General features: G+C 41.0%; 1 protein-coding gene across 2 annotated transcripts in view; it reads right to left on the reverse strand.

The window, feature by feature from the left end:
- Nucleotides 1-24,779, reverse strand: part of triob (trio Rho guanine nucleotide exchange factor b) — a 105,242-nt gene that overhangs the window by 12,184 nt on the left and 68,279 nt on the right. For both annotated transcript variants that reach the window (XM_040117200.1, XM_040117201.1), the window contains 23 exons: nt 24,433-24,552; nt 23,243-23,341; nt 23,039-23,131; nt 22,631-22,780; nt 22,366-22,480; nt 22,029-22,144; nt 20,453-20,575; nt 19,888-20,082; nt 19,293-19,408; nt 18,133-18,199; nt 17,560-17,669; nt 17,317-17,386; nt 16,936-17,025; nt 16,558-16,650; nt 16,229-16,340; nt 15,670-15,860; nt 15,111-15,212; nt 13,829-13,968; nt 13,415-13,514; nt 9,917-10,169; nt 1,672-1,958; nt 1,390-1,560; nt 60-155 (listed from right to left, as the gene is read on the reverse strand). In XM_040117200.1, coding sequence (XP_039973134.1) covers nt 60-155; nt 1,390-1,560; nt 1,672-1,958; nt 9,917-10,169; nt 13,415-13,514; nt 13,829-13,968; nt 15,111-15,212; nt 15,670-15,860; nt 16,229-16,340; nt 16,558-16,650; nt 16,936-17,025; nt 17,317-17,386; nt 17,560-17,669; nt 18,133-18,199; nt 19,293-19,408; nt 19,888-20,082; nt 20,453-20,575; nt 22,029-22,144; nt 22,366-22,480; nt 22,631-22,780; nt 23,039-23,131; nt 23,243-23,341; nt 24,433-24,552 — 3,009 coding nt within the window. The remainder of the gene's footprint in view (nt 1-59; nt 156-1,389; nt 1,561-1,671; nt 1,959-9,916; nt 10,170-13,414; nt 13,515-13,828; nt 13,969-15,110; nt 15,213-15,669; nt 15,861-16,228; nt 16,341-16,557; nt 16,651-16,935; nt 17,026-17,316; nt 17,387-17,559; nt 17,670-18,132; nt 18,200-19,292; nt 19,409-19,887; nt 20,083-20,452; nt 20,576-22,028; nt 22,145-22,365; nt 22,481-22,630; nt 22,781-23,038; nt 23,132-23,242; nt 23,342-24,432; nt 24,553-24,779) is intronic.

Raw genomic sequence — 24,779 nt, forward strand, 5'->3', positions numbered from 1 at the left:
TGTACAAATGGGCCACATTTGCATGTAGTTGTGAGTTTCGCTTATGATTTCTATCTCACCATCTTGCTCTTCACCAGCTCTTCGATGGCACTGACCAGTTCAGCAGCACTGGGTGTCTCTGAACTACTGGGACGAGCGGACAGACGAGATGCAGACTGAAAAAGAGAGAGAAAATGGAAGAAAGAAAGAAAGTTATTGGTTAAGGTATGAAACATTAACTGTAAAACTTGGTGGTGCTGCATGCATACAGGCGTGACACATTTTCATCGACTACAACTTTGTATGTGATCAGGCTCACCATTGTTGAGTTTGGACCCCGACAGTCCACATGTCCAAATAAGGACTGGTGGGTGTGATCTCCCTAATAAAAGGGTTAATTGGGGGCCAAGTTGGAGCCAATCACAGACTGTTCTCCGGGAAACAAGGGTTATGGGGTGGGTTAAGGTAAGACAACCTAGATACAGCAAACAACGTTGCTTAATACTCCATTGGAGAGAGAGTTTGCCTCTGCAACAGAATCCAGTCTGAGGCAGAGATTTAAAAGGATCCCCTGTCCACAAAAGGACTTAAAGAGAATTTGCCATTTAGTCCCACAAACACCTCTTTACTGCAGACACACGTGAATGGAGTATACACGTCAGCCACAGAAGTGTCATGACACTCCTCTGACTAACATTTAGTTGGTGGAAGAAAGATAACAAACAGGCAAGAAAAAAAAGTGAAATTAGGAAGCATCCAAACTGGAGATGATGAAGTGGTTTTACATGGAAAGATAGGGAAACTGGGCAAGAAGAGACGCAGAACAGAAATCAACATAATGCTGAAGGAAGGAACGTGCAGGCATTTAAAAAAAATAAGAGGAAAAAAAGAAAAATTATTAGTACCAAAGTAAAAGTTTAGTTGTGTTATTGTAAGCTCTTTGTTTGGATGAAAAGTGATATTTATACCTCTATATGGAACCAAACACAGAAACCCGGCTGCCTAAATTAAGACTAATGTGGATAAATATTTGAGAAATTAGCAATCTTGAAAAAACAAAATGATTTTTTTTGTTAGATCTACATATCCAAGTTTAAAAAGTTAACCAGCTTCAATAAGCATCTTCCTGTGAAGAGTAATTTATTTGTGTGCCTGCACTTATCTATGTTATCTTATTTTTACATGTGCAACCCTCCCCCCAATTACTGTGAATAATATTTGTATTTGTGTGCCACCTTATTGGCTGATGAGGCAAAAGCATGTGTGGCTTTTTTGAGTACAAAAACACATAAATCAACTTTTTTATGGTTAAGCTTAAATGAAAAGACCCCTATTTGTCTTGGGTGAGTGTAAACTGTGTTTCCTGCATGTACGTTCGTACAAGTATCCACGTTGCCCTGCACGACCCACCTTGTCGTCCTGGGAGTCGGGCTGCAGCAGGCTGTGTTGCTGGATGGCCATAGGAGGAGGCAGAGGGACGGCGTCAGCCCCTTCCTCACCTTCCTCCTCACCACAGCTCTGCATGCCTGATGAAGAAGACTTGGACAGGGTACCACTGCTCAGCCCCTCATTACGCATACGCTGGAGAAAGTGAAAGAGAGCACACTGATTATCAGTTGGTAGGTCAGAAGCAAAACTGGGTCTTCGATTGTTCTGACAGTGTCATAACTATCCCCTCCTATCTATTCTTACCTCCTCCAGTGTCTCGTCCTGTGGCGTGGCAGCACTGTCATCAGAGTCCTTCTGTGAGCCAGGAATTGTGTCCACGTTCTTCCTTGTCCCGTCGCGGTTCTTCTTGTGCTTGTGGGCGAGCTTCTTGACGTGGCCATCAGCTTTGCCAGAGCTGAGCCGCCGCACGGGGCTGGTCAGCCACTTCCTTAGAGTGTTCCCAGGACGTTTGGGCCCCGGTGAGCTGTGAGGGCCCAGGGTGTGGCTGGAGCCTGGCTGCAGGGCATCGTTACTGGATACAGACAAGGTGTCTAAAGGTGAAGTGGAGAAAGGACAAAGGAAGTATAAGGGCATTTGTGAACCAAATGAAGACAAAAGGGTTGTCTCACTGGAGATCAAAACACGGGATTGTAACTTGATATTAGTCTTACATTGATTGACAGTTCTTTTAATTCAAGGACTAACACTAGATAAAAACTAATCCATGTGATTAGCATTGTTTGGTGCTGTAAAACATCACAAATGCTTGTAAACACAGCAGCCAACAGTCCTGCAATATGAAGAGTTCTATAAGTAGAACTTTTCAGTAATTCAAGTCAGTTGAACTCAACTTTACTTGGAAGAATATTACAGATTGGGCTTAAATTGTCAGCAAATTTCTTGTTTTCTGCATTTTTCCCTGCTTTTTTTAAAGGATAACAAATAGTAAAAATACATTACAGGCACTTTCTATGCCTTTGTGAGATTCCCTGTAGTCAGAGAAGATTGAGGAAAGTGACAGTATATGATAGAGATTTGCGTGCATTTGTTGGTTTGTACTGTTTTTGTATGTGTTATGTGCAGTAGGCAGGCTGGCCTCCCCCTCACAGTGATGGCAGCTCCTTGGGGAATCTGTAGGAGGAAAGCTGTTCTTCGAGTAGAAATGGAGCAATGAGAAAATAATACAGGATAAAGGGATGCTTCAGGCTTTGTCTGAATACTTCAAAGATACAGCTGTCTGTCTCACCTATCTGCTCATTTACTCCTGTTCTCCTTCCTTCTTGTAGCCTACCCCCCTCTCTCCTCCACTGCCCTGACATTCCTTTACTCCCTTTTCAATCATCAAAAATGCTGCTGCATGCTATTGAAGTAAGAAACAAAACCTCTGGCCTGGCTCAACAAGCTAACTGACCTAGGAGTCTTGGCATGCTAATGCTGAGGTTGAAGCTCTTTGTGTGCTGTCACACTGTGACCCCGGGTTTGACACCACACTGCATTCCCTGGACACGACCTTTTACCTCCTTTGCGACCTCACAGCTCAACAAAAGGTATTGCATGATTTAAGAGTGTCCCTTACTCTGCTGCCAAGACAAGAGAGCAAGGTAAAAAAAAAAAAAAATACTCCCTAGATATTACAAAGAACTTCGGCAATCACCCAAGGATGAGGAGAGTACCTTTTACTATCTTTCAAAAATCCCAACGGGACATATTCCAGGGGATACAGAGTTCTCATCACAGCCTCTGAACACAGTCCTAAACTGATGAAAAATCTCTTGAGGTGATGTTTTCATGGTGCAGAGCAACAAATGACTTCCGAGAGGGTCTGAATGCAAAAACAAGTGCATCTGTACGGGGGCTGAGGTTGAATTGAGGACGACACTCTCCTCCTACATCATTCTGCTTTGAATTGTTTGCGTCACATCATGAGTTTTTGACTTTCAAAGCTAAATGTAGAAAGGGGAAGAATGAGATATTTTTTATGTGTTTTAAAGATTAAGCCATCTGACCAAGCTGAGTGGCTTAATGGCAGGTGTGGAAATTCTTCATAGGACACTTTTGCACAGCCCCGCTTTGTTGTGCGGGGCTGTATATGCTTGCTCCTGAATGAATGCATCTGCATGTGAGCATGTGTGTCAGTCACTGAGCCTTTAGGAGACTTGTTTTTTACTGTGCTCTGCTGATACGAAGCATGTGTTCTCACATCGCATGCAAAGGAAAAGAAAGCACACTTCCCAGAATAACAAGCATCCCCCACATCAGGCACTGTTTAGACTCTAAAGCCATCTTCTGTCAGACTCCTCTCACCATCTCACTCTGACAAAGCCCCGGTCATTTGGAGAGATCCTCAGCACAACCTCAGTGATAACAGTCATGATCTTTCAATCGTTCTGCAATATTCAGCTGCCTCATGCAAGATTGTCTTGGCCATCAGTCAGGTGAACAATGAATATGTCGAGGCAGAGTAGGCGAGGAAACATCTTGTTGACAGAGTCAAACAGATACTGCTGGGAAAGGGAAGCTTGAACTTCTCAGGAGATCCATAAATTCCACCTATTTAAAGACAATAGGAGGTGCGGAAGCATTGTCTGTTTTGCTTGAGGGCAATTTGATGGAAGATAATTGCTTTCGTTAGCAGCAATGTTTATATACAATCTCATTGTTTAGTATATATTTTAGGGTAGCTGGGTGATTTATCTGCCTCAGCTATCTCCCTTGCAGAACTAAATGAAAACCAGAGTCGCCGCGGATCGTTACGATCCTGCCCTGGAATGTTTTAGTCACGGGTATGATCATGGAGCCTATTTAAGGCTGTAATTCTGATGACTCAGAATATCTTTGCATTAACTACTGTTGTTCTCCAAGGACTATCAAAGCCTACCTTTATGAGTTCTGTATACTCTTACTTCAGTAGACAACACCAGTGCATTTTATCCATTATTCATGCTGAAAGCAAAAAGTACAGGTGCTGACTAGGCCTAATGTAAATCTTAGGTGGAAACTTGTGCTTTAAAAGGGGAAGAACGAGGGAGCCAGACACAGGACTCAGGTCTCCTCATGTAGGGCAAACTGACAGGGCTTCTTGCAGACATGCTGGGGTCACGACCTGACATGTACACATGCTGTTAGCAGGTACATCTCAGCTATTACATCAGAGGCTCCTGGGCAAGTTTAGCAGACAAATATTTTACACTGTCAAGCAATTCCAATTGGGTTTGTGGTGAGAAACAATGACTTTCACCCCTTTGAATGTTGAACCATTGATAAAGGTTGTACTTTTGGCCAAAAAAGGTTTAAAAGGTTGTGTGACATGCCTAAAATTTTCAAAATTTGACAGTTAGATAAGCATTTAGTGCTATCTACATGCTCTGGTTAGACCGAAGAGGTTGTGCTAATGGGGTGTAAATGGATGAAACATGGGGTCAGTAGCCTTGACACATTCCTCTTCAGTGGAAAATAACCCTAGAGACACACATACACATATAGAGGGCATGACCTTTGGCCTTTACCCTGCAGGGTGTCTTTCATAGTGGAGACACCTCAGGAACAGCTGGTCAGGCCCTCACTGATGGGAAACAAAGATGGGGGAAACATACTCTGTGTGCAGGGTGAGGCTAACTAAGAGTCTGTCCGCCTCTTGTAATCATTGCTTTCAATATGATGATTACATTCGACTCACAGAAATAAGTAATGCTTTTTGTCAAGATTAAATTGAAGTAAAACTGCATTTATTAAAACACGATTCTTAAAGACGTCAACACAAAGGTATAATGCACTGGAGTGAAATAGTAGACTTGAAGATGTGTCACTACTCAGCCAAGAGGCTTCTTCAGTTCTTAAGTGGATTATTTAGTTTGTTTTGATGTTGCACTACCTGGATACACACTGTATTTCCTCTGGTTTGCAATTATAGAATTGCGAACTGTCTCACAAGCAGATTTTCATTCCTGGGCTAAAAAACGAAGTGCAAATGCAGAATTGCCAAATATTAAAACAATAAATACATTAGGGCCCCATTTTGGTAGTAGGCTGACACTACATACAAAAATTGAATTGCTGGCTATTTCCCTAAAACTGAACATCACTGTCTAAATAAAAAAAAAAAAAATCTGTCAAATATCTTTGCCTACAACAAGCTTTAAAACGTGTAGTCATATCCTTATTAATCCTTGCTAAAATGATGATCCCGAATCGTTTAGTAAAATGGTGTCTCTGTCTCTGAAGCAATTATGGATAAAAGGCATCTGGTTCATTTCCTGGTTAATTCATCAGCAGACTCATTACTGTTGAACTGCTCAGACGACTGTGATGATCACTGGAGTCATACACATATATATCTTTATGCAGAATTAATGTTTGGCGCATACATCACATACTACACATGTATGTAGCATTCACACTTCAAAATATCTACTACCCTGCCTGCAGAGTTCTGCTTAAACAAACAAGCTTCTAAATTGACACTCAACATGCAAAGGCAAATCAGATCTATATTTGAACGTCTAATAATACCAGCCTCTCAGTTTAACCCCACAGGCTGATATTCTTGAGAAGAAGCCCACCAAGAGTCCACCAATTGCTCTCTACTGCCTCTTCAGATGTTTGCTAATTTAATTGCAAGCTACTGACATGCTACCATAATTCAGTCAGTGCTCATGAACACGACTGCAAAGAACATGCTAAATTTACAACTGTGTGTGTGTGTGTGTGTGTGTGTGTGTGTGTGTGCCTGTGTCTCAGAATAGGAGGGAAGGGAAGGGCTGTTGTACAACTGGAGTGATCCCAAAGGTCTGGACAGCTCCACAGAAGCACGCCATGGATTCCAGAGGTGTCACCAGTGGAGCATCTTGTGTGTGGTCTTATCTTCCCCAGGGGACGTGATACAAACACACAAACATCAGCTGGTGTGGTTTAAGACATGCTTTTAAGGGGTGCAGAGTGTTGGAAAGCTCCAGGGGGTTTGGCTGGCTGATCTGTTAAAATGTGGACAGTGCTGGAGAAGACTTGCCAACAGCCATAGTTAGGGAGGGTGTGGAGATGGGATGGGAGATAGAGAATTTAGACACCACCTGCTACACATTCTGGCCAAAGCAGTTTTTTAATCCTTTATAAGATGGTGTAAGGCAGGCAAATATTAAACAGAAAAGGGACAACATTTAAGAAGCTCCTGTTTTTTCTCTTCTATTCTGCTTGACCTCATTATTTCCTTTCCTCCCTGGGCTATAACACAATGACAACCTCTGCCCATCTGTGCAGCCCCAGCCAGACCTGGTGTACAGATAAACACAAAGACATAATCCTGTCAGTGCAATTTCAGTAGATTTAATATTTCATCACTTAACAGTACATTCACCAAATTACTTTCACTGCCATAATGCCACAACATAATCCACACTTGATTAGTGAAAACCCTCTGCATTGAACCCATTTGAAAATAGCTGCTGTGGAATCTACAACAAACAAGGACAAGCTGTGAAAAAAAGGAAAAAAACTGTAGAACTGTATTTGTTTCCTGCACAATAGTAGTTTCATTGTGACGCTTGAAACTACTGTATTTTAATCCTTCTTTTTGACCCTGCATGATTTGACAGCAAAAACTGTGTCTTTTCGTCATACAAACCAGTCTCTTTCAACCGTATAGTATTAAAAGTATAAAAAGACAGATTACAACCTCCATGTCAAACTCTGCTACAGAATTTAAAAAAACAGTACAAGCCTTTTATCAAGCAAAACCTACCCTGACATAGAAATACTGTTTGCATAAGCAGAAGAGCAAGAAAATGACTCTTGTCCTACACATTATGTCATTACTCATGTGTTACTCATGATCGAGGCACCTACCCAGATCCAGCAGCCAGAACTTGCAGTTTTCAGAGTGTCTTCCCTGTGCTGAATCCATTGAGCAAAATGGGTTTAGAGACACTAAGGATTCGATTCCATGGGCCATGTCAGTAAAATATCGGGCCTCTGGAAATCTGACTTGAAGTGTTCCCTCACAGCATCTCCACAGGTATGGCAACTGACTTGAAATGACTTATAGTTAAAAGTAAGAATAATTCTGAAGTAGCTACGTTGCTGAAATTCCAGGGAGAGAAAGTGTGAAGTCCCGTATGAGGAAAAAGAAAAAGTCAAATGCAGCATTAGAGAGTAAGATGTTTTCTCTCTCTCTCTCCTCTCTTTGCATCTCCTTCCTTCCCTCCCTCCCTCCCTCGTGAGTGGGCTGCTGTGAGGATATTGGGCAAGCCTCCACTGTGCCTCTCCTGTTCCAAAGGGACGTCTGGAAACATGCAGCACATCTACCGTATTACCCTTTGTAGAGGCACCCACTCAGTTTTGTGTGGGCGGGTGCATATTTCACAGGCATTAGGATGCATACAAGTTGTGCAGTATGCTTGGAACAAATATAGACTTGGTTATAAAATCCAGCAGTAGTGAACAGCAAAATGCTCGGTTGAAAAATCTGTGTCATGTTCAGTGATTGGCTACAAATTTCAAATAGTTTCCACAGAATTGAAAATCTCCAATGGGAGTTTTTTAAATATCCTGAGTTTTGTACCTACTACTATATATATCCAGCGCTTAACTCTGTTTTCCTACATCTTCACTTCATCTGACAATGTCCCTATGCACACTAGGCAGTCTCGAGCAGCTATGCAGTCTAAATGCACAAAGATCTTCCTGTTTAACAGTGTCTTTTTGTGTGTGTGTCTTCCTGGGCTCTAAACACACTCTTTCCTGTAAGAACATGCACACACATGCACATACACTGGCCTGTACTTACTCTCTGCTCCTTACAGATTCCTTTTATCAATAACACTGTCATTAAGTGTGTACCTTTGTATTTATTTCATTCTGAGAGGCACTGAGAGTCAACCTGCCTGTTTTAAATGATATGATAAACAGGGGATTTCCAGTAACCAAACTGAAAATGTGAATAGCATGTAAACGGAAGAGATATAAATCTGATTAAACAGGAATATTTAGGTTTGCACCACTTTCAGCAGCTAGTTGAACAAAACAGGATTTGAGTTAACATTTAGAAAACTGCCAGTTACACACTTTGCAGGCAAATTTTACGGTATGTGAACCATTCAATTCTATTCAATTCTGTTATTCCAGACACAGACACTGGCCCCCAACAGTTAATTATTCCTGGTCGTGAGACACAGCAGGAAAAGGGGAAATTTCCCGGACAACGCTTTAATCCCCTAAACCGTCACCCTTCCACAAGTTTGGACAAAGTGGCATACATGGTTGGTCCATAAACACAAAAGGCTAACAAAGTAGCAAAGATGTGTTTTGACATCCTTGTCTTCCTCCTCCTCAGCAACAGTCTTTTTTTTTTTTTTTTTTTTAACCACAGCAACCCCTGCAGCGAGAAGCTCCTTTTCATAACCCCCTCTGGCCACACAAACACACAGTTACAAACAGTGAGGGCTGGTTATTCACAACCAAGAAACCAAGGAAAGACAGATAGAAAGAGCCTCTGTGAGCCAACAGAGATGAGAAACAGTGAAGTTGGAGTTAAAAGGAAAAAAAAAAAATTGCTATATATATATATATATACACACACAAAGATAGATAGATAGATTAACAGCACCACATACTACATTCTCCAGAATGATCATACAGTTGAATTAAAATCTCTTTTTAACACAGTTTCAACAAAAACTGAACATTGAAACCATCGACTGTTGTATTAGACTGCGTTAGTTTAAGCTAGGTGTGGCTAATAAACTTTCAACTCAGAGTATATAGACTAGTGAATGTACAATGTGTTTGTCTATGTATGCACAAAAATTTCCACATTTCTCATAATAATCTTTTGTGTTCATAATTATGATGCACTCAATTTTCTGGCAGGACATGATTCAACAATATTTCTATTACAACCAGAGCTGTTGTGATGTTAACTCGCTCACTCATTCAACAGAGTGGGGAAAACAACTTGGGAACCACATTAGTGATTCCTCTTGATAAGGACGTTAGGGTACGAAACAGATGCCGATTCTGGCATCATATCCTCCCGGATTGCAACCTGACACGTCAGTTCAATAGGGTTTCTGACAATAAAGACATATGTTGATGTTAACAGCGCTGGGAATTCAAAGGCTGAAATTATTTCAAGATGATTAAAAAGAGAGCTGTGCTTCAGGAAGGCTTTCCACAGTTGCATAGCAACACCTAGACATACATCTACATACTCATCCCAAGCAGCTGTCTAATAAGAAGCGAAGGCTCTACGGGTCACCAATGCTATGTTTGCAAACAAGAAATACATCCTATTAGCTTTCCTTATTGTTCCAGTGTCTGTGTGTGCATGGATGTGGCAGGCAGCTGTTTGGTGCGATAAGAAGATTCAGCAGGTCTCTCTTGTTTCCAAACATGAAATACATCCAATCAGCTATTCCCAATGCTCCCAAATGTTCAGATGTACCTCAATATAGGAAAATAACTCCCAGTTCACATGCCAATGTGGGTATACAAATCTAGGGAAAGATTCTACTCCTACCTTTGTGGTTGAAGAGCCCCTCCATCTCCATGGAAGACCTGGAGTGTGCGATACAGAGCATGGAGCAGGGTACGATGCCCTCCTGGGCCGGAGAGCGGTCTGTGGTCCGCACCAGGCACCAGTCCGGCTTGTCATGGAGTCGCTCCAGAACCTCAACTGTCTGGCCTCTGCGCACCGTCAGCTCTCCGCCGCTGCCGCCATTACTGGCCACAAAGTCATGGATCACCACTGTTAACTCACAGCCACCGGACAGCTAAAATGGAAGGGGGACAGAAAAGGAATTTTGTTTGTACTGTTCGCAATAGCACAAAGCATGAATTCAGTGTCGACAGGTCACTCTGTGAGGATAAGTTATATCCAACTAGTAAGTATGTGTGTAGTGATAAACTCTGATTAGATGATAAACTGACTGAAAAACTACACTCACGAAGGATGAATGAGAATCCTCTTGGAAAAACAGCCATTAAAATACTGTATGTGCAGCTAGTGTGCAGTCATATTTAGGGCTGAAAAACTTAAATGAAAGAGTTACTTATAATAGCTACTGTTCATATGTATCTCATCCAGTCAGTACTGTTTGCCAGCTCACAGGACAAGGCAGTGTTGTAGCTCTCTGACCTCTAGTAGGGACTGTGAATTTAAAAGACAGATATAAATTAAATTTCCTATCATTTCTCCTGCATTTCATTAATTTTGCCACAAATACAAACAAAATTCATCATAGTGTACTATAAGTACACGATACTATAAGATAATGCCAACAAGCATGCCCATTCAGTTAAATTAATCCTGACCTTACTACAGGGAAATAATGGGCTCTCCCAACAAAAGGCAAATAACTTGAACAACATCCAGCAAAGCTACTCAAGCAGTACTGTAAAGTGAAAGTGTACATGCACTGACGATGAGACGTGTCTATGAAAAGAAAAACAATATGAGACAGAGGTGGAACAAAGTGGAGGTAGTCATTGGTTCGCTGGTTTCTCTAAGGCATTTCCATTCAAAGTGTGAAAATGCAGCTGCTTGTTGCTATTAATGCTTCTCTCTCCTAAAGAAGTGTTCTGTGCTCACAGAACAAGATATACAAGACATAAAGTGACAGCTAGAACAGGGTGCACAAATTCTGTAATTGTACAAATATCAAATACATTCTATGACATAGTTAAAATGATCTGTCTTTATTGAAAATCGTAAGTGCAAATGAAAATCACAAATGTCCAATAATGTGTAGCTTCTCCTCTATTTTGTACATCTGTTATACATAGCAACAGACCTAGTTCAGTTTCATGTTTTCAGGTCCCTACTTCTTCACTAATTATCAGCAGTTTGCAACTTGTAAGGCTATATTTATATTTTGAGAAAGCATTTTCAGTTCATGTACTCCATGTTAAATTTTCCAGGAAAAACGAACATATCTTTATGTCAAAGATTTCTGTGCTAGGACACCTTGATGATTTAAACGATCTTGTGAATTTTTATATTAAGTCTTATACATTGCATAAAGTTATACCATGAGTCATACAGTTAATAATAGCCATTTATCCAGCAGCCCGAAAACATTCACGCATTTCATGCCTTTAAAGGTTTACTTCTGCTTAAATTGGACATGTGTTCGTTATTTGTAAGTGTCGAAATTTCTACAGTTTTGCATGTTCTTTGTTTTTTTCATAACTGAAATAGACTGCATCACTAATTTCAAAGATATTCTCTATGTACATTTCACAGTTGCGTTTTTTTGCCCCAAATACCGCAAAGCACATTTTTTGCAACATACCCTTTGGTAGTGTGGTAAAGCCAGAGAGCTGAGGAGCTGAGAAACGGGATGTGAGCTCTTCTCCCCCAGCCTCTCCATTGTTTTCCACTCCCTCATTGCGATAGAAGTCCCAAAGAGCTAGAAAACTCTGCAGAGTAGTCTGATTTCTACAGCAAATCACTAAGATTGTCCTAAATCACTATGATAAGATGCTCACTAAATAAACATAAATTGTCATAAATTGTCAATAAACTGATTTATTTTTTAATGTAGCATTTCCCCTGGGAAAATAATCCTAGGTAATTAAAATCCTGATCCATTAGAACAACCCAAGGCTTGTAGAAGAGTTGCTGCCATCCACTGTAAAAGTCAACAGCACTCCTCTGTGGGTGCTTACAATCAGACTATTGAAGCTTAAGCGATTCCCTGTTGGGTGTCTCTTCCCCCGGAGTGGTGCAGTTAATCCATCCTTGTCTTTAAACAACTGTTTCCACAATTTAGCTTACTATTGTCCATTTAGCAACAAAAAATACCCTGAAAAATTTGGGGGAAAAACTCTGCGGTTACCCGATTCTTTCAATTGCTTCAAACAAAGTGTAAGATCGATAGCTGCGAGGACTTAAAACTGTCTGGCATACAGACGAGCATCCTCTGTGAAGAGAGCGTGGGAGGCTGAGGCTGCTGACACACAAGTCAGTCACTAAAGCATAGGCACACAGGAACACAGGAACACGGGCACACACATACACACACACAGCAACACAAACACACCACTGTCACTGCCGCTTGAATGAGAGGTCTCACAGAGAGTCCTCACAGAGAGGGAAATAGAGAGGGGCATTCAAATACTAAAGATTGAGATGCAAAATTTATATTTGCATTTGTGTGTTTTGATGCTTAATGCATGTGCTAATGTCCTAAACGAAGGGAGCAGTTACTGATTAATTAGTGTCTGTGATCATTTTGACACAAGTGCACACACAGATTTATGTTACATGAAACAAATAGATAAATACGCTAAGCTAGTTTTCTTATTTACTTGATTACAGTCTAGTGTTTAGTGTATGAGGTTGAGCTGGGAAAAGTCCAATTCAAGTGACCTCATTTAAGAATCCACCATTGCAGTTTATAATTAGTATGACATAGAAGTATGGTAAGATTTTTTACCCGTGTGTGCTGGTGTGTGAGTGTGTTTGTGTGTGTTAGCTGTACAGTTCCTCATACTGAGCGTAGGTGGACAAGCCTTCTGTGGTGCTATTACCAGATATAACCACGGCCGACTGTCCCTGTTCCCAGTGAGATAAGATTCTCTCTCTCTTCCATCTCACACACACACACACACACACACACACACACACACACACACACACACACACACACACACACACACACACACACACACACACACACACACACACACGGTTGCACTCCTACAAAAGCACATACACGCCGCTTTAAAGCTCTGTCGGATGGACTTCCTCCTAAAACAACAAACAATTTCACAGGAAGCCACTTACAGAGATTTGCTTGCATCTACCCAGGCTGCAGCTTCTGACGATCATGTCATCGTGTGACAGCATGCTACGGACATCCTAACTGAATGAGCAGACTAGTGTCACATGAAAAATAAAAAAATACTGGAAAGTTGTCCTTTTTACACTACTATGCCTGGAGCTTGTGTGTGTGTGTGTGTGTGTGTGTGTGTGTGTGTGTGTGTGTGTGTGTGTGTGTGTGTGCATTCCTACTTTGTCACTGTCCAGTGTGTTCTGGGATGTACGTGAGGCAATGGAGATGGTGTCCGGTTGGCTGCTGGCATCTCCCTGGCTGTCCAGTTCCTCTCCATCCCTGCATGCATACAATATCATTACAGTTACTCCATTATTACTATAATCAATAATCATTAAGTTTTTACATATCGATTATGGAATTATTGATTATTGAATTGATATGCTGTAACAGTCTGGATTCTGAGATGTTTTTGCTCTGCAGTGTGACTTGTTTGTCGTTTTTTTGTCATGGGGTTGAAAGTGTTTTTAAATTTACTACTGTATTTATTTTCAAGTATTCTTTGCATATACAGAATAACATTATTGACATTTGATCTCATTAACGACATTAAGAAAAAAACTTAAGCTCAGAGTAAGGCACAGTTAGCTTACCGTCTGCCTTTATGTTTAGTTGTGGTAGCTTTAGGGATGTGGATGGGCTCCTTCAGAGCTCCACGCAGGTGTACAGTTCGCTCCTGGATGACCTCCCGAATGTGTTTGATCCAGTCCTGCTTGTTCTCAATACTTGAAGCCTTGGACACAACACATGATTGGGTCAGATAAATGTTAAATCTAAAAGTTCTACTATATGCAACTGCTGAGACAGCACCGTAGCCTGGTTTTTTTTCCCTCTTTTTTCACATACAGAAAGACACAGATCATTAAATCAACACCAAGGGATGTTAACAGCAAAGAAAAACGAAAGCAGTTGCCCTGCTCACTTGGCTTGAATGAATGAATTGTTGACCCATAACACGGCATCGGGCGTCATTTGGCAGTTATAGTTCTGTCTGATCCCACACAAGTGCTTTGATCCCTGCAAATCCCTGAACTTTAGTCGTACGTCCATATTGAGAGACAATGTGAAATGACGACAAAAGTGTCTCCCAGTCTCCACTTAGAATTCCACGGAGACACTACGGACATGTATTGTCAGCCTCGTGTTTATTTACGTCACTGACCCAATGCGTAGACACTGTATTTAGCATATGACTAGCCTTGTCTGTGTCTTCTCCTTCACTGGGCAAACAGTAGCACCACTGCTGCTGTGGCACCGTGTTATATAAGACACAGATTAAGACAGTCATTACCAGTTATGTAATAAGACAGAGAGCTGTACAGCACACATTGACACATCGTAACACATACAATGGGATCCTCAGATTTCTGTTGTTCTTTCTGTCATTCTCAAATCAAACACATACCTTATCTACACACACGCCCCGAATAAAACATTTCTACTGGCTCACTGCATGAGAACAACCAAGTTGCTTGTGGGTTTGGATTATGACCAATCAACTGCTTTGCTAACATTTCTGTGTGAAGAGTGAAAAAGTACCAGAAAGTAACACTTTCTTGGCTGAACAGAGGGAACTATGTAGGATTTAACGGGGGCGGACTACAGACATGGAGTGACTCTTTCTCTTTATGTGCCAACAACTTGATGGCTCCTGCAGAATGGGAATAATATGGGGGTCTATTTTACAATTAGCGCAGTGCCGGAAATGGAACTCCAGCTCCTTGTGAAGCTAAAATGTTTTGGTTCTCAGTTCTTACTTGATGGTTTATATCAGATACTGTTGTAAAATATTTAAAAGAGGAAGAAGTTGTTAATTCAAAATATGAACCAAAAGTTACCCCTTTGTCTTAGGCAATAAAATGAACATCTCCATACCTTGAGGACGATCTTGTTGTCTGAGGTTGGGGTCCTGCCCACCCACAGGGCAAACTTACAAGGATCTCCCTCCACATGTTCTGTCACTCCAAGCTCTGATGTCTGAGAGGGTGAAAAGCATGTCAGCAAATTTAGATGATAAATGTGGTAACAGCTTGTAACCCAAATAAAAATAATGTCGCCATAGAGGTCTTCCAGCTGACCCGGATCCCATAAAAACCAAGGATCCATCCAGAACCAAACTGGGCCTTAAGTTCACACCTTCAGGTCCAACTCAGTCCTAGACTGGGTCCAAAACCTGATATGACCCAAAAAATAGTCTGACAACATGGGCAACATATGCTGCAATTTTGGGAAGAAATGTTCAACTATAATCTGATGTCGTCATGCTATTATTGTCATTGTAACTTAAGAGTTTTGCATCTTGGAGCAGGCCAGCCCCAGTAAGTTTTACTGCCCATGTAATTATCTTCTCAACCATCTTATTTGGTACAAAAACAAACGAAACTCTCTTAAAGAAACAACTGAGTCTGAGTGCATACAACAGCACATTACTTACAAACAGCTTGCTCTTGTAGAGGTATTTGCTGCGACCGTTGGAGTCTTTGACTTCTTTGCTGAAGACCAGGGACATTTCAAAGAGGAAGAGGTGTCTGTCACGACCCTTACGAATAAGAGTCTTGGGATCCCATACTTGGAAGGACTCCTGAAGTATCAACTCTCCCTGGGAGTCAATGTTCCCATCAAAACCTGAAATATTGAGGTGAAAGGAGGGAGAGCAATTTAGGGGTTTTGTGATTGGGTGTACTCTTTCTATAAACATGTTTATGGGTGGAAAATGGAATGAAGTTGAGTGCAATTATGTCCGACTCACAGCTGAGTCATTTGTGTTGACTGACTATTAAGAGCGACTGACGCGATTCCATTCACAAATACAAAGTGAAAGTTCAGTCAATGGCAACATCAAACATGAACACACTCAGTGAGCAGGTTTACATGTGTGTGTCAAAAAACATAACCAAGTGAGCTTTCCATGAATAGCAGAGGTGTGTGTATGTCTGTGTGTGTGTGTGTGTGTGTGTGTGTGTGTGTGTGTATGTGCGTGTGTGTACACCCACCATCCAGCATAGAGAGGTGCATGGCATCATTAGCTTTCTTAGGGACACTTAGCATCACTTCAAGACCATCCTTGATCTCACCTTTTCCCTCCTCACAGCACGTCAACAACTCCTGCAACAGAAGCACACACACACACACACACACACACATACACTCCCTGACATTTGAATAAGAAGGTGCAGGACACAATCTAAGTAGCAGTAATAGTTTTGGCAAAGGTTGGTCTACTAAGTTCCAATGTCTGCATTTTCTTTGCCTGGAAAAATGAAATACTGCTAGAGCAGATTTCCTTTATTTTATATACACTATGTGTAAATGCATGTTGTACCTTGAGAAGAAGCTGGTACTTAGTGATTCTCTGGACTGGTTTGATCAGGTAAGAAGAAATGGAGTTGGCAAGACGATGCCTTTGCTGGATTTCCTGTAAAGCCAAAAGACAGAAACATGTGTTACAAAAGCTAAGGTGTTCATTGTTCAAAATTGTGTTTTAAAGGCATACTATGAAAGCTCAGAGAAAAAAAAAAACACAAAAAAACATTACAGCCAGTTTAGTGAATATTGTACATCAGTTGAAAATTCTTTATCTCTATTCCCTGGTACTGTATTTAGACCAAAGAAACCATAGATCACAAAATGTGGGTCATCACTTGGTCTAAAACTAAAATCACAAGTGATCACACATCAAGTACTACTAGTAGTTACTTACATCAAAGTAGGGTCCAGCATGCTCTAGGATGAGCTGAGTGGAGTCAGGCTTGTTCTTACAGTAGTTCACATACATCTGGAACTTGTCAGCCTGGGCAGAAGAAATAGCATCAGTACTTTACTCACAAGATTTCAGGAGTCTGGGTTGCTTAACCACTTCTTTAGGAGAAATGCGTCATACTCTACTGGCCTGCTGTACAGTATATGCTTTTGTATTTAAACTTAATATGCACAGAATGAACATAGAAAAAAGTGCTGATGAAAACAAAACAAATTAAAACAATGCTGGCATAAATTTGTAGTTGCTGACGTGTTCCTAAGCATAACTGCGGAACACAAATACGAACTGATATATAAAAGTCATAACTTGTAGATCTCTCACCCAAGTCACAAAACAATGGCCGACATCCTCTGGAAGCTGCTCATACTTCTCCAACTCCTTCAGGAAGATACTGTACAGAGACAGAACGATTTATAAGAGGAAATATTAGAAGCTGAGTCACAAATGTCATCTAGTCACTACCCCTGGAAAATTATTTCTACTTGAAATACTAAATACTAAAACTAGACTATCTGATGTACATCGTGGCAAACACAGAATGGCACAGATCATTGCTCCACTGACTTGTGATGAAACTCGTAGAGATCTTGCATGTTCCCAAAGATGATGTGTTCCTTGTTGACAATACCAGGAGGAATCTCCTCCACACCACTGGTCATCTCCCACAGGTACGTCTGCAAACGCACGCCCCGGCGCACCCACCCACGCACACACACACACACACACACACACACACACACACACACACACACACACACACACACACACACACACACACAGACACCAGAGCATAACTTATTAAACCTAGAAATCTCTCTGTGCCAACTCATCTGATGTAAGAGCATCTAATCATCACATTATTTCAGTTAATCATTTACTTATTTTATGAGCAACCCACTATAAAGTACAAAGTGCAAACACCTAGTAAAGTAGAATGAAACCAATTTCAAAGGAAAATGTATAGTTTAAGGATGAAAGATAAAAACAGATGTTAAATAATCACAGCCGGGGCAATGGATATTGCTAGATTTGTCTAAGCAGTCAATTCACTGCAAGTCAGGAGCCACCTTAATGTGCGAATGTATTAGCATTTTTTGGAGGTAGATGAGTATCTTGTGTGTTTGGTACAATACTTACATCCATACATTCCCGTAGGTCTCTGACATAGGCTTTCTCTGTTTGAATCAGCTCAGCCATTATAAATCTGAAAAGGCATGTGACACATTGTGAGAGGCAATAGTGATGAACATGGTCAGGTGCTGTAGTTGACCAAATATAAATTAATATAATAAATATGATATTATATGTTTTCAGTTTCTTCTGAGCATTCATTTTGTTACCTGGAGGGTAGATTGTAGAAACAGCGAAGCATTTCACTCTGCTTTACTTGTTTATACATTCTTTGTAACTAACGTGTTATATACATATACAGCATGATGTAATTATTAATCTTTTGCAGCAAATGGTAAACAACAATTCAAACCTCAACATCTTAAAATAAGTTATTGCAGCTAATTCTTGTTCTTTCTAAAAAATAAATGTATAATGTGTGGATTTATTTAGTTTAGATAAGCCACTCAAGCCACATAACAAAAAAGGTGTCTATGTATTAATATCGCACACAAAATATTAAGTTGACGTTACAAAGAGACTGTCTGGGTTTCATATTTTAACCTACAGTCACAAACAGTCTGCTGTTACAGTAGGTGGTAGCATTTTGGAGATCTCTTTGACTATATCATGTCTTCTGGGTATAGAGTTGAGACAAATACAGCACTATTGCTGTATATGATTGTATTACAACTCCCTTATGGCTTGTGAACATAGGAACTGTATTTACAGGCTATTCAAAGAGGCCCTCCTGTATGAATTTCCCTCATAAACCATTTAAAACTAATTACCAAATATAACCCATACAACATGGGGAAGACTGAAACATTTTGTGATAAAGGCACATTACTGCCCCGCATCTTTTGCACCATAAATTCCATTTCCATTTGTTTACATAGTTGACTGAATTCAAAGATTTCAGTGTTCACTATGGTGTGATTCATTCTGCTGGGTAAATTGCCATTAAACGTCATATTATCTTATTTACCTAGCAATTTTCAGTAAAAGCCTGGCTGTGGCTATAAAATGCTAATGAGACTGAAAAATAATATTCTATCATATGTTTGCTGGATAAGACTGAATTGTTCATCCAGGCATTTTTCCAGCCCCGCGTAGGACCCCTGTGATGCTGAACATCAGGTGGTCATCAGGAGATAGGGTGCCAAGGAAATGTCTGTTGGACTTACTCTTTCCTTCGCGCTGATTTCCTCTTCTCCTCGTTGAGTTCATGGGCGGCATCCCTCAACTTGACCTCTGACCCTGGAGCACTGGCTGGGATGATGTCCAATTGCAGCTCTTTACTCTGCAAACACAGGAAACAGTGGCTATTATGTGGCGCACAACAGGCACCGTATTCAGTAGTCAACACACCAATGTGTGACGTATTTGCTTACACTTAGCACCAGTCCATTAAAACTAACTGTTGGGAGATGTTTAAATAAGAACACGCAGTGCTAGGAGGTGCAAGTTCCCACACTTGAAACTAAAGCAAAATTAAAGCCAAGGGGAGTTTGTGTAATGAAATTTGAAATTCATCACATAAACATTATTTTGTTTAAATCCCACACTAGAAATGCTAAAGATCAAGGTTATGTCCTTAATACTAAATACTGTGCCAGACATATGCGGTATCCATTGCTGTATCCGTCATAGTCTTTCATTATACTGCATCAACCCAAGGTTTTAATATAAAGCATATGAACAGATTTTGCCAAAACACATTAGGAAGAATAGAGCTGATCTTCTACTCTTCTACGATTTTTATCAGTGGTGAATACTCACAGCCTTGTTTGAGTCAGAAGAAATGCCGAGCGCCGTTTCCAGGCAGGTTCGGTATTTGTCCATGCGGAGAGAGAAGTCCCTGTAGCGTTTGTCCACTGAGGACACCCATTTCTTTATCTCCAGGGCATGGGCGTGGCCCTTGTCACAAAACCCATCCGCCAGCTGGATCAACAGCTTTACCCTCTCTTTGGTTTGCTGTCAATAGAGAGAAATTTAGGGGGGGGGGGGGCAGAGAGAGGAGAGAGATGGCCACAGAGGGGCCGTGCCAGTAGAGGAAAGGTAGATAAGAGAGAGACCGAATGGGAGAGAAAGAGTTAGGAATCAGGGTGTTGCTTGATGGACACAATAGCTTGTTCTCTAACACAATAACAGTGACACAGCAAAGAGGAATCAGAACAATACAGTGCCTAGGGAATGGGCCTCACAGCAGCAAGCAGGACTGTGCAAACCTACACACAACCAGCAGATCAACATGCACAAAAATAAGCACTTACAATCTCTTAGTCTCCTTTTTCACAGTCATAGGTCCACTAACCAACATAAAAACACACACACACAGACATACCTTTGCTGTGATCTGGAAGTCTTCATGCTCCTTCAGCAGTTCCTGCGTGTGGTGAATACTGGAGCCGGTGGATGTGTGTGTGGACAGGTAAAACTCCCCAGTGTCATGGATCCACTCCAGGGCCTGAGGAAACACCCAATCACAAGTGAGAACATTGACACTGCAGGGATTTGACAGATTCTAAATGAACTAATATTACTAACAAATCTGGTGACCTCGTAGAAACTATAACTACAGTAACAATTAAAGCCAAGGTGTAGCTTGTATAATTCATTTCACCATCATACACATCATCTACTCATATCCAGTGGAACATTTCTTCAGATTTATACTGATCTTGATTTGATATGTGAAATTTTTCTGCTGTATATTTTTTCTCTATGAAACCATTTTTACAATGTCCCACGATCATATCCATTGAAATTCAGGACTGGGGACGCTGACATCCATTTAGAAACAACAGTGAGACAGTAATGAAATCTTTATGACACATAACATCAGTTTAACATCCAGGTAGAATGTGTTGCCACCTGTCAAAATTTTCACTTTTATTATACATTTCTAGCATTTAATTTCCAAAGGTCCTAACTGGGCCTGCAGGTGATACCTCCCTGACTAGCAGAGGCAGAACCGGTCCGTTCAAACTGTGAGACCAGAAAGCATTTGGGCCTTGGGGATAAAACCTGGCCATAAAATAGCCATGTCTTAAAAATATCTATGATGTCATCTGCTGTTACTGGATGAGTGCATCGCTGTTTGCCTGCACTATGCTATCCAAACACCACAAGAGGGAGCCAAGTGTCCTGTGTTTAAACAGCCTTAGATCTGGTACACATAGACAGACTTGAGATCTCAAGTGCCACAGATTCTAACCTCCTTCACTGTCTCAAAAATAAAGACTTTCTAGCAGTCAAAGTCATGTTTAAGAAAGCACCCCAGAGATCCTGGCTGGAGAGACATGGAGAGTTTTGTTAATACTGAAAACAGTATTAACAGAACTCTCCATGTCACAGGTCCACATATCTTTGAACAATGGTTGATCTGAGACTTGTTTGATTGAGAAAGATTGAGTGTTCTCGTGACTTGACCTTTCATCCTACTGCAGTCCAGATGTTGTGTTCTTCAAAAACACAGAAAAGCTTTACAATCAAAATCCCAGAGGTTGAAATGTTCAGCACTGCCTGAAGGGTTGGGGACATATGTTTGGCGATGCTTCTTTAGTAAACGTAGTGTTTAAGTTTATTGTGCCACATAATGACAGCTGCCTTTAAGACTTTCATTGTTGCAAATGTCTGCCAGCTTACATCACTTCCAGTCTATGTGAAATGTATCATTACTAGAAAAACACAGACTGCAGGTTTTATTTTAAAAAAAAGAGCTGTATTGCAGCTGTATGCTCACTGAGACAAGTCAACTCGCTGATTTAGCTCCGGTCCAAACAGGATCCAATCATCTAAAAGGAAGAGGCTTATTTCTACTGACACTGTCTGTAGTGAATCGAATGTACTGATCTGCTCAGCTCTACCTCTGAATTGTGCTTATTGCCAGTGTGCAGTGTGAAAAATACAGCACAGACCTGCTTGGCGCTGCGTTCAAACACAACATATTGCTGGCACTGGTCGAGCCTCCGCTTCCTCATGGTCCAGAAGTGCAGAACTCTGTTCTCTCTCTGCAGCAACTCATTCAAGATATCTGATGAAACGACACAAGCACACAAAATATATACATATTCAAGATGTTTATCGCTATATGTCAGCATTATACAGGAACATACTGAAAACACACACCTTCATTTATAATTCTGTGAATAGACTTAGAAACGGCGGACAGAAAAAAGTTAAATAAACTACACCACATCTTTGTAATGATAAGTTGTAAAAATAATATAGGTGATAATTAAGTCGTCTACTTACTCTTAACCTGGGTCTCTGGAGCTTTGACGTGGGACAACATGCCAGGCATGTTGACACTGTTTCTATGCAGGTACTTCAGGAAGACATCAGCATTACGCCTGGCTAATGTACAGGCCTGTACGTATGCAGAATGAGAACAGATTTTACTGGGTCACTGGGTCTGATAAGTACAATATTGCAAATTGGCCAAAAAAAAAAAAAAAAAAATCACACATAAGTGATTTGACATGTCTTTTCTTATTTGAAAAACCATCATCTTTCTCACCTTCAGGAAGGCCTCTTTCTGCTCCAGATGTTTGCTGATCATGGGAGTGACATGGTCTGACTCACTGTTTGGGCCCAGTTTATCAGCGCCACCACACCAGTCTTCCTCTCTCTTGTACTCCTGCTCCAGGCTTTCCAACACACTGCACACCTGAGACATTGATAATACAGTACATAAAAACACTGTGAGATGACACACTAACCTTCATGCAACCTGTGTACATCATTTTTTAATCATGCTCTGATACTGCGTTCCAGGTCCACTTACTGCACGTTCAAAGGGGACTTGTAATGCCTGTAATCCATTTTATATTTTCGCACAAACTCAGTCCAGTTCAAGTTTATCTAACACACTTTAACACCCATTTGAGTTGGTGTCACTCACTCCCAGACACACATATAAAAGTACCTGTTCAGAGGTCTTGTAGAAAGCAACAGAAGCATTCACCAGCTTGAGCCGGTCCTCCATCTTCAGCATCAGCTGCTGCCAATGGTCTGCCACCTTCAAACAAGTCACACAAAACAAATCAGTTTGCTAAAAAAGCTACCGCACTGCCTCTATTGTTATTCTTGTTTTCCTTTAGTGATGTTTAAAGCTGTAAGAGAGCACTACCTTTTCTGCACAGTCTCTGATCATATCCATATCGTAGTGGTTGGCCTGGAGTAAGGCCTCAGCCTTCTGCTGTACCTGCAGTGCACTCTGGTGGGTTTTCTGCATAAGGGATAATGGTGAGATTAAAAAACAATGAAGTTCAAGAGTTATATGAATCTCTACATCACAACGATTGCTATGAAAATAGGATCCCAGCTTCTGGTTGCCCCTGCAGGGCAGTTTGGTAGAGAGTGGAGGACTAGGGAGCAACAGAGGAAAGGCTAAGTAAATAAAAGTAGTGTCTGATTAGAGGCGTGACATAAAGACTGTCCTGGAGTCAGCATTCTGGAGAAAAAATACGATAGAGAGGTCAAAAAAAGGACTGGTGATTTTTGTGTAATAGCGATTAGTCCGAGAATAAGGCTTTTGCTCCTTGCTGGACTCAGAGCACTCAAGTGAAAGAAAAAGGAGATAAAGGAAGAATGAAGGATTTCCTGCCACCTTTGATAATGTTAGTGTAGCATAATTTTTAATGTCTGCTGCACCTGCAAGGCATTGTCAAGGAGAAAATTCCCATATCACTTGGTCTTTTCTCACCGTGCACGACCCATTGTGGGTTTCAGGGACTACAGTTACGGCATGCATGCTAAACTCACACGAGCAATAATCAAGTAAGTAGGTCAGGTACAGGCCTGCATTAAAATGAGCCAGGCTTGATAGAGTTCAAAGGAAATGCACCATGCATAATCAGTGGTAAAGAGAGAAAGGAAATAAAGAAGAAAGGTACGCAGAGAGAAGAAATAGAGAGGTAGAAATATTAGTTATTAATAATTCCATTTCATGTGTGACTTGTGATAAGACAGGGAGGATGTGCAGACAGACGTGAACCTTAGTACAGTTTCTGAAAGGCAAAGGGTTGAAGGATGAAGGGCAATGAAGCAGCCCAGATGCAGAAGTGGTAAACGATGAGGGAAAAAGGGAGACGAGGAATTGAGCAAAAGGGAAATTAATCGAGACAAACATGATGACAAGGAAGAGGAAGACAAAAAGGGGATCAGGATACGTATGAGGAAAACGAAACTGCAAGTACAAAGTCCATGGGCATCAAAATGTTGCTTCTACACTCTTCGAGATAAGAATTACATCTTTAATGTCTACAGCAACCGCAAGATATATACATGTATATGTATTTTTAAGTTTTTCCATTTTACCTCTATTGCATGTTGGAATTGTTCATGTTCCTTCTGCAGCTGCTCGGCTTCTTGTAATGAACTGGCTGTGATGAGACCAGCGTTCAGCATGGACTCTCCATTACGGATCCAACCCAGCACCTACAACACACACACAAACACGCACAGGCATACAATGAGTTTCGTTATTATTCTTATTATTTTTTTGACAGACTGGAATTAGTTGCACTACTTATGCTATGAAGACATCTTGATTTGATCAAACTCAAAAATGAACCAATCATTTGCCAAAAGGTATAAGCTGTCCTCCAAATTCGTCACTCTTCTCTGCCATCTGTCCTTTGTTATTTGCATCTTATTTTCTGCCC

The sequence above is a fragment of the Xiphias gladius genome, chromosome 22 (assembly GCF_016859285.1).
Source record: "Xiphias gladius isolate SHS-SW01 ecotype Sanya breed wild chromosome 22, ASM1685928v1, whole genome shotgun sequence".
In the NCBI taxonomy this organism is placed as follows: Eukaryota; Metazoa; Chordata; class Actinopteri; order Istiophoriformes; family Xiphiidae; genus Xiphias; species Xiphias gladius.